At 41.2% G+C, this 18,374-nt stretch overlaps 1 protein-coding gene across 2 annotated transcripts in view; it reads right to left on the bottom strand.

Annotated features, from left to right (window-relative positions):
- Positions 1–18,374, bottom strand: part of LOC135486146 (cysteine-rich venom protein latisemin-like) — a 53,345-nt gene that overhangs the window by 11,991 nt on the left and 22,980 nt on the right. The window contains exons 4-11 of one of the 2 annotated variants that reach the window (XM_064768694.1): positions 14,378–14,466; positions 13,656–13,777; positions 11,980–12,018; positions 10,676–10,771; positions 9,991–10,110; positions 5,267–5,341; positions 4,434–4,709; positions 3,435–3,454 (exon numbers count right to left, since the gene is read on the bottom strand). In XM_064768694.1, the coding sequence (XP_064624764.1) occupies positions 3,450–3,454; positions 4,434–4,709; positions 5,267–5,341; positions 9,991–10,110; positions 10,676–10,771; positions 11,980–12,018; positions 13,656–13,777; positions 14,378–14,466 (822 nt within the window). In that variant the 3' untranslated portion in view covers positions 3,435–3,449. The remainder of the gene's footprint in view (positions 1–3,434; positions 3,455–4,433; positions 4,710–5,266; positions 5,342–9,990; positions 10,111–10,675; positions 10,772–11,979; positions 12,019–13,655; positions 13,778–14,377; positions 14,467–18,374) is intronic. The other variant, XM_064768693.1, reaches the window with a different exon arrangement.

Below are 18,374 nucleotides of genomic sequence, written 5' to 3'. Positions count from 1 at the left end.
TCTCGGCAAGCGAATAGTTGTGATCGTCGGTTTTTGATACGAATCGTTTCCTGTATGGCCGTTACAAGCCATTGTCTGAATATGATGTGAACCTATTTACCGTTCAATGCTGCTCCCTGTGACGCTGTACCCGCAAATGTTCAATGAAAAAAATGCTGATAATGACTTACACGGCTTGTTCGCATCGTAAACATAGTGGTACCCGGGTTAACTGTCTTTGCGTTTGGCTTAATTTTACAACGATTACTCCCCATGTAACCACGATCTAGGATGGACAGGCTGTGTATTATGAATAGGAAAAGTCACCTAGGGACCGTTGCGTAGAATACTTTTTTGGCGAAATATTGCACAAAGTCCAGTAAGCCCACTGAAACAGCTGGTTATTGTCATATCAGATCGCGATATGGTTCAAAGGATTAATATGAAAAGTCAAGGACTTAGTGCGCCCCCTTTATTTGTTCGTTCCAATCATGGCAAATTGGTTCAATGATGCTCAAGAGAGACATGATAGTATTATTACTCCCTTCACAGACCGTAGTTTGTTCGTTGTCCGCTAGCGTACAGAAATTCGGTCATTCATGGGACTCAGGTCTCGTTAGGGAGTTTTTCCCAAATGTACGCGATGATGACGTGCCCCATTAACAGGACGTAACATCTATTTTAAAATGCGTTTCCAAAGTGAATGCATGAGGACAACCCATTTGTGTCATATATCACTGGAAACGCCCGATTCCCCTGATTCTGCATAATGTTAAATCGGGCATTTTATTTCTTTAAAGAAATCATAATCGTCGCATTTGCTCCTAGCTCTGTTCACCATCCCAAATGGCAATATTGCCAATTGGGCTGGACAATCACGAAAAACCCCAAATATTATACATTTCTTCCTGAATAATTCTGACAGTGACCATTCTTCCATAAAAGACAGTTGCTTACGCTACACAAAAAGCAAAAAAAATCGAGGGTCAACCATTGAACTTTTGAGATATGTTGAATTTTGCACAAATCAGCGAAAAACGCCCCAACTGGCATTGGACGGCATTTCAACACGGGGCCGACGCACATCCCAAGTTCATTGTACACATACGTCGGAAACAACATTAAATGCGTAGTTTCTTGTTAGCCGCCTATTGAGTAGCGCTCTAGGTTTCAGAAACTCAAAAAAAACATGTATTTGCCAAAACAACTGCTAAATCAACACTGACATACTGTGAGGACCGAGAAATCAATGATTTTAGGCCAACCCGTAACCGTAGTTCCTAAAATCATTGATTTCTCGGTCCTGTATGTATAATATTTGGGGTTTTTCGTGATTGTCCGGCCCAATTGGCAATATTGCCATTTGGGATGGTGAACAGAGCTAGGAGCAAATGCGACGATTATGATTTCTTTAAAGAAATAAAATGCCCGATTTAACATTATGCAGAATCAGGGGAATCGGGCGTTTCCAGTGATATATGACACAAATGGGTTGTCCTCATGCATTCACTTTGGAAACGCATTTTAAAATAGAGGTTTACGTCCTGGTAATGGGGCACGTCATCATCGCGTACATTTGGGAAAAACTCCCTAACGTGACCTTAAGACGTAATGACGACATTTTCATGTGCTCAGAAACTACTTATTTCAACTTAACCACGTAGCTATGAATAATTTGAATAATTTCCAGCAGAAATCTATATGAAATATGCAATATTGGTGAACAGAGCGCCGTTTGAAACAACAGTGCGTCATCGTTTTCTTCAACGCATTTCCAGTAGGCCCGACGTGAAACTCGGGCCTTTTCATCAAATTTGGTATCTCATGACAACGGAGGTGTCCTCTTCGAGAATCCAGTCAGATTTTTCGCACATATTACAAAGAAATGCCTTGACTACCGGAAAATACAATCTGTTCGGCATTCCCAAGGTCAGTTTTGCTTGCAGCGCGAATGCAAAATGACCAGTTGATCTTAAAGGGGTACCTGTTTTAAGTGCAGTTTCCGCCAAATGTGAACACTGTGGTGGCACAAGGCATGAATTGCCTTGCCCAAGGACTAAACAAATATGCTTCTATATGATATATGTTGAATATATGAATAGCTTGATGCTTTCCGGATCAGAATATGCATGATTTGCAGTATGTGATTGACGCTGAACGTGATTATTTTGCACAATTAAGGCGTTCTATATATTTCGACGTATGGAATGCTAAGTATGACCCAATTTGAGCAGATTGTCATGATATTTCTAGATGGTCGTTCCAGCCTTTCCTTTTGAGGAAACCTGTGTTGTCGGGTATCAGGAGACTTGTAGGAGGCTGACGTTTTATCATATGTTAAAAAAAGCTGTCAGGGTAATGTCAACCTTACCTCAAGCCAATTTGCTCGCGCAATCGGTGTTTGGATTATGATTATGAATTTGCTTCTGAAACGCTGCTAAATACAAATGATTTTTCTAGTTATGTTGGCATTTTATATCGGGGGCGGTTCAAAAATTTGAATTAATTTAATAATTGAATAATTAGATCCTACAGCCAACCAACGGCAATGAAATATGCGACTCCGAGGAGCTACCTGGTGACGAGTATGCGAGATAGTTGGTGACGAGACTAGTAACCACCCCTCAAAATCGGCGCCATTTTGAAATCAGAAGTGCGACAAAAAAAAATATTTCTTGGTAAATGGATTGGATTGACCAAATAAGGAAAATATTTCCCCATGTGTATATCTTACGCGCCCCGTCCTAACGGGGGGGGGGGGGGGGGGGGGGGCGAATAAACATACTGGATCCACTCACCAATAAGATCCCAAGCCCGACAGTACCCGATTTGTACCACCGCCTCGATGATAGAGTCTAAACAGCCGAACACAATAGTAGGCCTTTCCCAGCCATAAAAGCGGTGGGATATATATTCAAGGGTTAACAACGTAATCGTCATGAATAGTCATGACTCTACAGCGGAACTTTTCATATTACAATTGAAGACCAATTGGAAGAAACGAAGACACACGATATCCCACCCCTTTTATTGCTGCGAAAGGCCAACTATTATGCCCAGTTGTTTTGGCTTTACCCATCGAGGCGGTAGTAGAAATCGGGTATTGTTCGGCTTGGGATCTTATTGGTGAGTAGATCCAGTATCAGTGGATTTGTTAGAGAAAACATTGAATTGACACTGAAGCTAAAACCTAAATTTCCCTACAGTACATGTACCCTCAAATTAATATTGAAGAGTTTCGATAAATATTAGCGTATCCAGATGGGCGCAGCCCAGACGATCGCCTGCGAAATGGTTGGTCACTTACAACGTAAATGTAGGCGACATGCTTGAATAAATATGCATTGCAGTATCATTATATTCGAAAAAGGAGAATCGTGTGCCCAGTCGTGCATATACATGTAAGGAAACAAAACAACGAAAATGATTCTCTCAGAAATGAACTTATCACTGACTGTTTAGATCCTAAGCTAAGCTGCAAAGTGTAGAGGGAATATCCCATCAGTAAATTATTAGATGATGAACATTGCACATTGAAAAACCGCAATTAACATATTTTATCATACCACATTATTATGTGAGCCAATTGCGTAAAGTCATTCTGGGTCACGTGGGGAAAAATAATTTTCAATATTTCATGGTAATATTTAATAGCTGAATTACTGACGAGTATGTCCCATTTGCCAATATTGCCAGGGGACATACAGCAGCAAATGTTTCATGTTCAGACATAGAATAATTGAAATCATTTGTGAGGTAAAACATTATTTTGCGAGGCTTTGCGACTTATATGTACTTGATACTATATACACGTTTTTCCCGTCATGCTACCCGTCAAGCTACATGTGTGACCTATTATGGAAATTATTTGTCAATAACTTTTTAATACCTTACCTTATGGCTTGACGAAAAATATTCATCTTATTACACTATGGTTAAGATTAAGTAAATTTCGAATAGACCTCCACAACAAGCAGTTGAGAATTCTCAAAATTAAAACATCAAATTTTGAGTCAAAATTCGAATTCATTTTTCTGCTGCATGCAAAAATACGTTTTTGCTCTCAAAAGCTTCGTTTACCCTTTCTTAAATCAATTTTTGATGACATATAATTTTGATGACTTTTTTTCTTCCCAAGGAGGAAATTAAATTGAAAAAAGGACCAGCCAAAAGATAATGCCATAAAATGGTAAATATATAATCGCCCCATGTGACCCGAAAATGGCACGAAGCGATTGGCCTACATAACTGATGAGGTATGAATATCGATATAAGATTGTAAATGGGTGGGGGTGGGGTGTGTGGGAATCTTCGTCGCTTTTCATTTACAGTTCTTCATTTACAGTTTCCGTACATTTACAGTTTCCGAAAATGGGGAAATACTTTGCGTTGTTTTTCATTTACAGTTTTAAGTATCAATGTAAAAACAATATCTAATGGTGAACGAAACTTACCACACGCATTGCATGACTTCGCGCAGTTCTTCTTCATCCACTTCACATTCTTCTGACACTCACCGCTGGCTGCCCATGGGTCACAATCATCATCACCGTTGATATTCTTGCACACTGGGCATGAATTACAAGACCTGGCACAGTTCTTCTTCATGTATCTAGGGTTTTCTTTACACTGGCCTTCAGCTGCCCAGCCCTCACACTCATCATCTCCTGCCTTGTTGGGGCACTTTGCAGCACCAGGCTTGCCTCCACCACCTGTTTTCTTCGGGTTCTCTGGAAGTTGAAGACTGTGAATATGATTGAAAGATTCTCTTTGAGGTATATAGTTTACAGTTAGTCTACAGTGTGTTGTTTTTACAAGAGGCAAGTCCCTGACAGTGTTTACTTGTGGTTGTTGTTTCTGTGAAACTGACGGAACCAAACTGTAATTTTGGACATTTTTGAGGAATAATACGATAACAAATACATTGCACGGTATGACAATCCAACACACACACTCTAAATTAATAACGAAGTCATCGGAAACTTGATACACGCATTACTATATAGCGAATGTATAGACTTACTCTTTGACGCATTATCATCACTGCTATTTGCCATTGACATCGTCTGGTGATCATAAATACAAGTTAAGGCACCAGACAATGCAACTACATGTTATGCCCGCCATATACACATCATCAAATGATATGTCATCCTCTTTTTTGCTGAAAATTATTCCGATTCTTTTGCTTGAAGCAAATTGCGACCATGTGTAGAAATACCTGAATGAGCGTGATGACAAACTTTGATGACATATCATTTTATTGTGTAACACACCTTTGACTTACTTGGTTTAGTAATGGGGGCGTTAGATTTGATTCCGTTCTTGTTTGATTTTCCATCGTCACGGTCAAGTGTTAAACCTTAGTGATAAGACAGTAAAGATCAAAATGAGAGTACTCGTGCTCAATGACATAAATATTTTTCATACAATTATTAAATTCAAAATTGATTAACCTGACTCGCTCAAGTAACTTTATGACGTCATCTATTATCACTATTACAGGAAGAATTACCCTCGCCTTTTCTGAGCTGGAGACAATACCACCAATGAGTATTCATAGGTTGGAGGGTCGCGACCTATCAATTAGACGCGAGTATGTTTTAAACTTTAAAAGTACATATTTGGAGAGGTTTTGAACAAATATTTGCTGTGGCAAGTTTACAGATATAACGAAATTGTTTGATGAAAAATAGTTTTGAATTTTGTAATTTGGCAATAGGGGGCATGTTTTGAGATTTCTCTTCCAGTTAGCTGAAAAGAGTGGAAATATCAACGTTTGTCCAACTTGTCGATTATCAAAAAATTTCCGTGGTCAACTACCAATTTACTTTTCACCATTTACTTGCCCGACTGTCCGGAATATCATATCAAAATTTCAGATTCACAACCCCACGCAGTATTTGATGCGTCGCGGTCAAACATTGACAATTGAACTGCTAAAAGGTTAAAAAAATCAATGGTGGTCTTGTCTCGCTGCCTGAAACTGCTATAAACGCATTCAATCCATATAAACCTGATTACCGTCAATAACCTCGCAAGGTGATTTGAGGTCTATACATGTAGAAGCTGATATTTATCATCATAATCATAAAAGTTTGAAGTGACTACTGGAAAAGAAAAACATGCCCCTTTCCGTCGGGACAATGGAAAAGACTATTGTGACGAGGATGACTTTTGTATAGGGAAGATACTCTGATGCTTGTAAAATTAGTGCATACTATTTCAATCCAGCAGGCGACCTGCATGAACATATGAGCTGCAAATATATCATTTATATAGTGATGAAAAGTGCTAATTTGGGTTGGTTTTTAAATACCAAATCAAATGTCACACACAATACAGTCTTGTAGAATAGATTTCGGAATCGAAAATTTTGTGACGTGTCTTATGAATGAATGAATGAATTGAAAAACTTATATTGGGCGCCTTTCCGTGGTCCACCACGCTCAAGGCGCCACCCCCCCTAAATAGTCCTCAAACAAGGTAGTTTTGAGTTGCCGCTTAAATGATGTTTCTGGTAGAGCCCTGACGGAAACAGGAAGTTTGTTCCACAGGTATGGGCCACAGCATGAGAAGCTGCGGTCACCATACCTGGACTTACTTCTTTTGATTTTAAGCGCCTTGAACGTGGTGGACCTCGTACAGCCGCTTGTCGCCACCAGCAAATCTGACAGGTACATCGGACCCCCACTGCTCACTACTGTCTTGTGTACAAGAGTCAGAATTTTGTAAACGACTCTTGCCTTGACAGGAAGCCAATGGAGCTCGCGGAGCAGTGGGGTGATGCTGTCAAATTTCCTGCGGCGACAAACAAGCCTAGCAGCGGAATTTAGCACACGTTGCAAAGGAGCCAGGGTCTTATCTGGTAGACCATAGAGTATGGCATTGTTAGTGTCTAGTCGGGAGACGACCAATGCGTGCACAAGCCTTACTACTGAGTGACGATCTAGGTATTTCCTTATCCTCCCAATTTTGTAGAGGCTGGCATAGGCAGCTTTGCATGTCATTTTCACTTGAGTCTGCATAGTCATTCCCTCATCGAGCCACACTCCCAGGTCCTTAACGCATTCAGATTTTGGAATCTGAACTCCAATGATACTGATACTGGGAATGGATCCCTGTCGACGCGTTGACACAAAATTGACCATGTCCGTTTTTGGGGCATTAAGACAGAGCCAATTTGTTGACAGCCAAGACTGGATATGGCCTAATCCACCCTCCGTGGAGGCAACCATGGCGCTACACTGGGCGTTGTCACCACAGCGAGCAGAAGTCAACAACTGATTATCATCAGCGTACAATTGATATGGAATGCATGCTCTATTCATGACGTCTCCCAATGAAATTGTATATATCGTGAAAAGTACTGGGCCCAACACAGACCCTTGCGGCACTCCATACTCCAGTGACACAGCAGCTGACGTAAAACCCTGTATACACACAGAAAGTTGTCTGTCCTCGAGATATGAGCTGAACCAGTGCAGGGCAGTGTCCGAGAGTCCTATCCTCTCCTGGAGTCTGCCAAGCAGAATGGTGTGGTCAACCGTATCAAAGGCCGCAGAAAGATCGAGTAACACCAAGAGACCCTCATGTCCTACATCCAAGGATGTGAGTATGTCATTGGTAACTTTAAGAAGTGTAGTCTCGGTGCTGTGGCCTTTTCGATAGGCCGACTGATTCGGGTCATACAACTCGTTCACTGTCATATGCTCTCGTAGACGAACAGCTACAACCCTTTCGATTAGCTTGGATAAATAGGTCAGGTTTGAAACTGGCCTATAGTTGGCAAGTTCATCACAGTCCAAGGTTGGCTTTTTCAACAAAGGCTTCACTAAGGCAAATTTGAGGTCTTTAGGTACATGCCCTTGCTGCATTGATTTGTTGACTATAGATGTGAGCACTGGCACAAGGGGAGTGACACATTTTTTCAGTAGGACAGTCGAGATCGGATCCAGAGTGCAACTCTTGGCGGGTATTGACAACACCAGCTTCCTTATTTCATCCTCAGTTGCATGGGTGAAACTGGACAGGCCTGGAACACAGCCTTCAACAGAGTCCTCTGAAATTGGTGTCGACACAGCATTGCTCGAAACGAGTTTTTCCCGAATCTTACTGATCTTACTTGTGAAAAAACTACAGAACTTCTCAGCCAACTCTTTTGGGTCATCGTGGTCTGGTAAGGGAGATGTTTTCCTCTTACCCAGGAGCTCATTTACTGCGGAAAATAGGTCTTTACAGTTGCTAGATTCAATCCTCGACTTATGGTACTGTAACTTGGCATTGTCAATGAGATCAGTCAGAAGTTGACTCTGCGCACGAAAAAGCTGTCGACTGATTTCCGTGCGCTCCTTTCGCCACTTGCGCTCCAGCTTTCGCCTGTCTGAACGGGCTTCACGAATCTCTGCACTGAACCATGGTGCCTTTGGCCTCACAATAACCGATCTAGTGATCACAGGCGCATGTTTATCAAGAGTATCCCGGAGATCGTTGTTATACTGGTCCACAAGTGCATCAAGATCATGCGAAGGATTCAAGACCAAACTTATCAGGGGAATAGTTTCAAACTGAATCGTAAACCAGTAACAGCCAGTAGCTTTGTCGATTATTGCATCCGATTTCCATTGCAAAGGCACCGTTATTAACGTACCTTGGATTAAAGTGCGATACGCATTTCTGGCCATCGTATCGTTTTGGTCTTATGTCATGTTTTATGTCATAATTCAAAGTACTAAGCGAACCCAGAAGTATTAAGGTAGCAGGAAGGGGTGGGCGTTTGTGGTTTCTGAGTGTGAGCGGGTATAGTGATGTCTGTTGACTGTGCTTTAAGACAGACATGTGGTTTCAGTATTGGGTCTTTTATTGTAGCAATGCGAAAATGTAAGCAACTTTAGTTTGGTCCGTCTTAACTTAGAGTGATTGCAGCGGCCGCCTCAGCGCCACTACGCGGGGCCTAATGGTAGTAAGCTAAGTAGCTTCGCGCGATATGCACCATTCTGGGAAAACTCAATGTGGAGGTAGCATAATCTATTCTTAGCTCCAGTTCGAGGTAATCTTGCGCAGTGCTTCTTCGGCCCAGATACATTGCGGTAGAAAACGTCTAGGTCTAGTATAATTAACGCCTGGCTTGCGCCAGACTAATAAGTGAAGAAGGTCTGGCTGCGCGAGACTACTGTGATAAAAATGACAATTGCAGAGACTCTGTGACGTAGCCATATACTTTTTACAATTAAACATGCTCTCAACAGACGATAAGGAATGATTATTTATTAACATTTCCTGAACTATATACCTTCTAATTATCACTTTACATGAATAGGTTGGCGTTAGGTCGCGTGCTTTTTTTTCCTCATGACAATAAACAGCAAAAAAGTTACAACCCCATAATCGCGCTATAAGTCTATGAGATCACGGTGACCCGTTATAAATGTTTCGCCAGCTTCGCTATTTTGCCGCTACGCGGCGCGTTGGGTCCTAGCGTCAAGGAAAATGACATGCCTAAGATCACACACGATATGATGTGTTAGAGTCTGGTGCGACCCTAAGATGTTCGGGTAAGGAGTACGGCATGCAAAGTAGTACACTCCAGACGCACTGGACCGGCCTCGTCCTCACCCTGACCACTACGACAAGTGGTGAGATTTCTGGAGGTTTTGAACCGACGACTTGGCAGGCTGCAAACCACACTGTGGTGCCGATAGTTTATCAAATGACTGCAAGGGGCGCTGTAGTCGGAATAACATTTGTATTAATTTTCGCTAATTTGCACAAATGAAGTTTAAAGTAGTCGTATTCCAAGTTAGCTTATGGAACCTGCATTTAATCGTTTTGTTTTTTTCTTCATCACATGTAGGTCAACTATGGAATGTCACGGGAGAAATGAAGTTTAGGAATGAAGTGTATAAATATCAGCTACGCTTTTATCAACAATTTAATGATAATATGCGCTGCCATACTGACTTCATTTCGACGTTTATTATTTTTCTTGTATCAAATAAAGGTTCGGCTTACCGCAAACACTGCATGTCTTCCTACATACGGTAGTCGCCCATTCGTGTTTGATGCTGTCCCAGACACAACCTGCCTTGTTAGAAGCCATGCTGCACCAGCCGAACGTGTCCATACACGGCCCTGTGGGGAGGAAAATCCATTTATTGACCAATTGCAATGACATGGATCGGGATTCAAATTTCTATGGCCGTTGACCTTTTTTCTTCATTGTTGGAATCGTCACATCTTTTTCTTCCCTTTCCGTGTCATTTTTCACTTGAACCTCACCCTTGTGATTGTTTTGACCTACTTTTCAAGGTGGCAGAGGTCAAAATTCAAAATTTCGCCGACCAGATTGTTTATTTTTCAAGGTAACTGAAACTGCAGACAGCTTACTCATCATTATTGTCATTCAGTTTTGATACAGCGTAAGTTGAGCATCCTTTAGTTATTTTACGGTTAAAGACAACCGTTGATTTCAATCTTGCCCTTCGCTGTCTAAGTTACAATACTGATCCTGATGGTGGTAAACGTATTCGCCTAGCTCCTGACTATCGAAATATCCACGATCATCAACAAGGCAGCCGATATAGCTCCTTCTGATGAGGCGTTTAGCCACCAACATCACCTATGGAGGGATCAAGTTCGAAACTTTTTTATCCACTCAATGTTTCACTCGGACACGTCTGGACGTTTCGGTACTTACGCTCACAGTGTGTGCCTTCCCAAGCTGGCTTACATTTACATTGGCACTTCTTCTTGTCAAGCTTCCCTCCATTTTTACATGATGTGATTGGACAGGCTGCAAGCAGCAATAAAACCATTAACCAGTTAGCAATCGACTGCCTAGTCACTGTCCACACGACAGTAGCTTAGGTCACCGAATTCCACAGAAAATAGAAAAATCCGACAGTAAGGTCTCCGATTTTGATCCCAAGTGAGACCCCAGTGCAGCGATCGTCTCCATGCTGATCGATGTACTGACGAAGCGCTGCCTGTAGCTCAAAGTACGTCACCGTGACGACATCGTGTCATTCTTCATTTCCCCAATGCTGACGATGACACTGCAAGTAAAGGCGCGTCTGCGTAGTCGGCCAATTTACAACCAGAAGTCCCAAAGTACGACACTGGATAGAGTGACTCAACCACTCTTGATTACATTACAAAGAGTGGCCCGTAACAGGCCAATAGTGGTTACACACTGGCCACCTGGCGGGAGCTTATACGTAGAGACAACGTATATGACAGAGGTTGGTCGTCGATTTTCAAACATGAAATATTTTATTGAACTAAATCTGCTAGTCCACACTAACAATCCAATTTGTGTAATTTATGACTGAAACTGTAATTTATGACTGAAAGAGACAACTCATATGAAATACCAACTGTTATCAATTTTTTGCGTTGTTAAAAGACTAAAACTTATTCCTAGCCGAAGATTCTGCCATTCAAAAATTCTGGTCAAGGATTACAAAAATAAAATCGTTTAGAATTAGGCCCCGGCAGTGGCCGCCTCAGCGCCACCACGCGGGGCCTAATTGTATCAGGCTAGACACTGGAGAACATTCGGTGGCGCGAAACATATTCCCGCACAACATGCTTGAGGTAAAAATCTATGAAATATTGTGTTTTTCTACCAACAAAATTTGAGAAAAGTCAGAAACTCTGGAAAAGTGCCAAGTTGGTTCGTCATCATGTTCATCAGAGTTCTTTCACCCATCAATATTTTGGTGTCGCCAGCATTACACTTCACACGTAATTTTATAATCACACCACGCTGTTCTAGAGCGGTAGCTAGTGGTGTAATCTGCCATTATGAAAAACATCTTTAATTATGCTTGACATGAAGCATTTGATACTTTCGGTCGCTGCATTAATTTGAGTCCGTGATGTAATTGATAACCAATAATTCTTCTTTTGCTCTAATCGATCTTTGATCTAAGCTCACGACTCAGACCTTTGCCTCCTAAACTCTTGTATATATGATAGTATTTTCGACATGATACTCACTGCATTTTGAAGCGGAGTTCGCACAAGCTGAGGGTGCAGCTGAAATCATGACGAAAAAAGATAAGTATTGCGTCGTTTATTAGTAAATGTCCACGTTCTTCTATGCTGCTGTGCAAAAACTACAGCACCGATAACTTCTACAAAGTTTTCTCCCCTTTAATCAAATTTTGAGAACGAAACCATTTCAACAAAAATAAAATCTTCTTCTTTGGAGCCCTTCGACGAGGGGTGTAGACAGGGGCCACTTTTTTCCAATGCACATTTTATAATGAATCATAGGTAAATTCTGAAGATTTCATTATAACTCGCCAAGAAACGAGCAGTACAAAGCAAAAACTGTATTTGAAAAGGCCAGGGGCCATTGTGCTCACCGTATGTATATTTGGTGGTTAGGAAACCATCCTGGTTAAGAAACATGTTACATGTATAGTATATAGGTTAAATCGAGTCGGTATGACATGTGATGTATCCTTGCTTCGGGTACCTTCCATAAAAATATTAATGAAACAAGTCCCTACAATACGAGATATTGCACTTTTTTCCTTTTCAGTTTTGGCCCCCTGGTGGCCAAGTCGAGAATCAGATCGAACCGAAATTCGTTGTCAGAGATTATATGGCGTATGGAGTCATGTGTACAAAATTTCAAGTTCATAGCTAGAGCGGTTAAGAAACGTGCCATAGTTACACTCAAACGGCCAATTTACTCCATTTGACCTCTGTGACCTTGAAAATTAGGTCGAATCAAAACTCCATATGATATATGTGTGATGCATCCTTGCTAGGAGAACATACCATAAAACTTTTATCGAAAACAAGCCACACATAAGAGAGATATCACGCTTTTTAGTTTTGCACTTATGGCCTCCGGGTCGCCAAGTCAAGAATTAGCTCGGACTGAAATTCAGTGTCAGAGGTCGCCTGTCGTGGTGGGGTCATGTGTACAAAGTTTCAAGTTCATATAATGAGTGGTTTAGAAACGTGCTACTGCTTTTGAAACAGGATACAGACGACGAAGTCGAAGACGACTACGACGATGACGTACGACGTACGACGGACACAGCTGTATTGTATAGACTCCCTACGGTGAGTCAAAAATCAGTACACTACGTCGGGTACACAAACACATACAAAACACTTGATTTCATCACAATCATGACCGTTGTTACTGAAATCTAAAAATCCTCTTTCGTCCAAAAGATAGATTTGAGGAAAAAACTAAAGTTTGAAGTCGGTCAAGTAGTTTTCGCACAGTGGCCCAGAATGACGTCGATATTTACTTCTGAAAAGGCTAAATAGGAAAAAGTAGATAAAAGAGAAGAAAAGAGCGCAAATTAGGAGGCTTGGCGTGTAGGCCTAGATAGTAAGAGCTTCATATCGAAAACATTGTGTTTGTAATATTCTTGATATCATTTGTATTTTGTCCACATGAGTGTGAGCTGGCGATTTCATGTTGAAGGTGAATAATTATCGATATTTCAAAGCTCTCAGGTTTTTCAGATAGATCTGATCAAATGTCCTTGTCTGACCTCAACTGATCACAAAATGATGTTACACAGCCCGGTGTCATTGTTGACCGGCTTTAGTTTCTTCAAGGATTCGAGATCCGTAATAACCAGCCCAGGCCCAACCTATTTCCGACTGTAGCGTCTGCAACAACAATGTTAGATTTGACTTACCACAAAGTCCATTGTTCATACACAACTCAAAACCCATGGGACACTTTTTGCACTGTGCTCCCTTTGCCGCCACCAGATATGGCCGCCTTGGTGAGTTTCCATAAGATGGATAGATATTACCGCTGCAGGAAAACAGAGAAGACTAAGAGGAAGGGGGAGGGGCGAAGTGCCTTTAGGTGCTTATTGGCAGGTGAAACGGTTATAAACGACATCCACTAACCTGTTCAGTGAAGAGTGGACAATGTCATTATGACAATGATATTAGGTGTGGTGGCATGTGTAATTTATGTTAACTATTAAACCACTCCTCTCCCATTTCCTGAATAGATTGGTCTTCATTGTTTCTGTGACTATACGTTTCGCAAAAGGGTTCGTTAACCGCTTTAATAAGGGCGCAGGAGCATCAAACTAAAAAAACCCGAATGCAACCTACCCGCTTCACGGATAATTTGCTAGTTCTATCAAAAGACGGAGAAAAATTTTACATCTTTTTTTGTAAACAACATGTCAAAACAAGTCTGCCAGCATAAGGCTATTTTGTCGAGGAGCATTTTGAGTTGATTTATATCATATCATCTTATATCTTATCATCTTATATCATATCATCTCAAAGTACACTTAATATACCTGTGCGTATTTCATGCAATATCATAAAGGAACTTTATTCCTTTACGGCAATATACAATTATATCGATAATTAACTGTAAAGATTTTTAACTCACGTTGGCCCATAATGGCAGAACATGACCGGTGATCGCCCTTTGCATCGGTTCCAACCGCAACCCAGCAGGGTAGTATTCTGCCAAGTTACCTGAAAAATAATATTTGTCATCTTTAGGGCTTCTCAACTATTGTTCCCTTATTCTAAACACATGCATTTAGAATGAACCACACTTTACAGAGTATCTATATCATAATACTATAAGGCGGCTCGATAAAGTGCCATTTTGGGGTAGTGTTTCGTCTCGAAATTTTGCACGTTTGCAGGTGATATGTTATCCTGATGCAACGTTATGTTTATTTTCGGAAATTTACTTCAGCGGAGCAGTAATGAGGGATTTTTAATCGGACACTGTCAATTCTCCTTACCACTCACAGAAGCCAAGCCATTGCTTTAGTTATGCAGGGGATTAATCAATTACCTGCACTCCCTGTGGGGTGACTAACACTACCTGTTGAACAGCTGGCTGGCTTATTTTCAATCCACGATTGCAGGTCACCTGATCTTCGAGATTTCGCGGGAAAGAAATTGTAAACAAACGTATGTGACCAGATCAAATGTAAACAAAAGTGTATTTTTGGTACTTTTGGTTGCTTGACTTGGGTTTTCCCGCAGTAAGGAGCTGGGGTCAAATTGGTCGGCTATTGTCTATGGGTGCTATGTCAGCAAGAGCTCGCCCTTGATTATGAAGGGATTTTCAAATGAAGGTATGGTCTGTTTATGTGCTCACCACAGCTTTCAATACTATACTTGATATATCTGAAGAGGCACTCTGAACTTGGCATGGCCTTATCAAGGAGCTGCTCACGGTGCTGAACTTCAAGCTTGCCTGTCGAGTAAGTGCCTTGCCCGAGACCTTGCTACATGTAGGAGGAGCACGCATTTTAAAGTTATAGTAGTGACTGATAGTGCAATTGGTTCGAGCCATTTGGAGGTCGACATTAGATTTTCATTGCAATTCAATCTATTCAAGGTATAGCCCATTTGAACCTGCCTGCGCTACGGGTACAATGCTAGTACATGTTAATGCTCAATACGCCTATGAAGCCTCGTTTTTAATTCAACGGTTGTAGTTTGGCAGCCAAACAGCTTGGTTTGTAGCAAAATATGGAAGCAGCCAAAAAGCATGAAAGGGGTACGCCGTTCGTAGTTACTTGTGGTCCAGTTAAATCGAAATCCACTAAAAGCACAATGCTGTAGTGCAGTTATTATGAATACAACTTTGTTTGAACTTCGTATTCATAGCATTTGTATATCAGTCGTTGAATTTATATCTTTAGCGTGTATTTTCGCAATTGGACATTTTTGAATTCAATTACAAATTCATTTTTTTTAACGAACGGCGTAGGCCTTTTAAATGACATTATTCATTGTATAATTTGAGACACACGAGTGTCGTTTTCTGTTTGTCACATGCCACTACTACGATTATTTCGAGGGGTTTTTAGTAAATTTTCGTTTGACAGTCATAGGGATAAATTTTTGTGAACTGGAAAAGTTTGGTCATTGTGGGAAGATGTAAACTGCTGATGAAATTACTGATGAAAATGTTGATGGGGGTCCTCTAACTTTGGTGGCTTGACATTTGTTTAAAAAAATGTTTTTCAATCAAATTGCGCTATGTTATACTTTAGAGTCATGTGGTGAGGTGGTAAAAAGGAAAATAGTAAATATTTTATATGAATGGGTGATTTTGATCAAAGAGTGGAGACCATTTTTTGGGGTTTTCGAGATGCGCCGATCGGCTTTTAGATTTTGTTGATTTACAGATTATCAGCGTATTTGTTCCAAATCGTTGTAAATCTGACATATTATTCTGAACAAGATGGTGATGACAAAGTTGACACAGGAACACTGGAAGCACAATCAGAAGACGAAATCGACACACTACCAGGAAAAAATCGGGAAGACGAACTAGGCAGATAATCACTCGAAACACAATCAGAAGATGAAATTGACACATTACTCTGAACAGATGATGAAGACAAACTTGACACAGAAACACTGGAAACACAATCAGAAGACTGTCATAGCCCACACACGTTTTTTTGTTCATACATGGACCTGTCAAAGATCTAGACTATGTTTTAACATAGTCCAAGGCCACAACCAGACTTCTCAACTTGAATGTCCCGGGAAATATTTATTCTGCAACTTATGACCCCCAATAGTACATCATTTGTAGGAATTCTACACAAGGGAATTAAAATTCCCTTGTGTAAGGGGTATATAGGAGGTGTGGATTTTTTTTATTTCTTGTGATTAGCACTTTTTTCCTCAGATACCTGTGGAGTCCCCATACCACTCAGCATGTGCTAGAATATATATATTGGCGCCTGTAGTTTGGGGTCAATTGTTTCAGACAGTAAGAGGCTTTTGAAATTACCACAGCTGTTATGCCAAGTTCACAGATGTAACGAAGATCACAGCTGCAAAAAAGCGTGTTTAGAAAAGAAGTGCTGGGATTCCTTCTGTCCCGGTGATTGTTGAGGAAGGGAACACAGCAAGAGAGAGTGAGGACCCCCACTAGAAGGAATGAGAAACCATTACTTCGTTCAGTCCTAAAAAATAAGCAGCCAAGGAGAGAGCCTAACTGTCCAGAGGGAGGTAAAATATTATTCACCAAAGAATGCTTGATATATGGCGTTGAGAAATATCTTGTCGAAACCCACTCGAAGAAAAGACGCAGGGAACATCTGACACAGTGTGTAACCTTAGAGGGGGACAGTTCACTGAAAAACGTTGCCAAGTTGAAACACCATGAAGACATGTTGCTTAAGATTCGTAACCATGACCTTGTTGCCAAGGTAGCGCATTACCATGTCCTGCAATAAAGATTATACCAGGTGCCTGAATCCACCAAACCCCAGAACATTAATGCTAGACTGTCCCTACAAAGAAGCATTTGAAAAGTTCTGTCGAACAGTAGTGGAGCCGAGAGTCATTAAGGCAGGAGAGATAATGAGAATGAACACCTTGACCAGGATGTTGCAAGCAGAGATTGGTGATGAGAGCATAAGAACCTGTCAGCTTAAGCGGCGACTTTAGCGTAAATATCCACAGTTAATATTTCTTAAGCTGAACAAAAGAACCACAAGCGAGATAAGTTCTGAATGAGTATGAAAACATTTCTAGTATGATCTCTGGTACTGAAAGCCTTGATGACGAGTCTGGATCAGAAGAGAACGAACATGTCCCTGACCACAATCCAGCATACATCCATACAGTGACACTTCAGGGAGAAAACCAGAACCTATACCAAGCTTCACTGTACCTATGTCACTTTCTAGATGATGTTCCTAACAGAATCGGCACTTGGCCTCCAGTTGCCAAAGATGTGGATGACGCTGCGCTGCTCTCATTGCCTTTGTCCCTTGCCTTCTATTTAATTTCATTTCGTGGACGATTGATGTTTCAGACGATATCTCCTTTGATGACTATGTCGAAGTCCCAGATGATACAAGGCGCAAAGTTCTTTTATTTGTGAAGATATTGTCTATCTTTCTGCAACGAGGTCACAGGGACACACCCAAGCATCCGACACTGGCAATGACAATGTGCCACATTTCAGGATCTTCAGAAATAGCTAGCCTAATGAATAGTTTAGGTCATTCCATCAATCTTTCAAAACTGCTGGAATATGACACTGCTCTAGCTGAACGTCAGGCGGAAATAAATCAGCGCATCCCAGAAGGATTATCCAAAGGCATACCCATCATGTTATGCTGAGTAAGAGAGACTTTGTCAGGAGCCGGCACAACACACAACACAAATTGGATTGCAATTCAAACTCCCCACGACGCCCCTATACCAACTACCAGTGAAGTAAGCATCCAACAGAGCCAAAAGAGGACTGTTGACTTCGAACCAAAGAACCTTGCACCATACTTTTCAAGCAAAAAAGACTTGAGAGAGCCAAGTCGACTCACTGAACGCAGTGATATTTCCTCAGACCTGTCACCTGAAGAATTAGCCACCAAGAAAGACAATGCGTTTGT

Source organism: Lineus longissimus, chromosome 4 (assembly GCF_910592395.1).
Source record: "Lineus longissimus chromosome 4, tnLinLong1.2, whole genome shotgun sequence".
NCBI classification, from domain to species: domain Eukaryota; kingdom Metazoa; phylum Nemertea; class Pilidiophora; order Heteronemertea; family Lineidae; genus Lineus; species Lineus longissimus.
The sequence above is the reverse complement of the archived record's forward strand: the minus strand, read 5'-3'. Positions and strand labels throughout refer to the sequence as shown.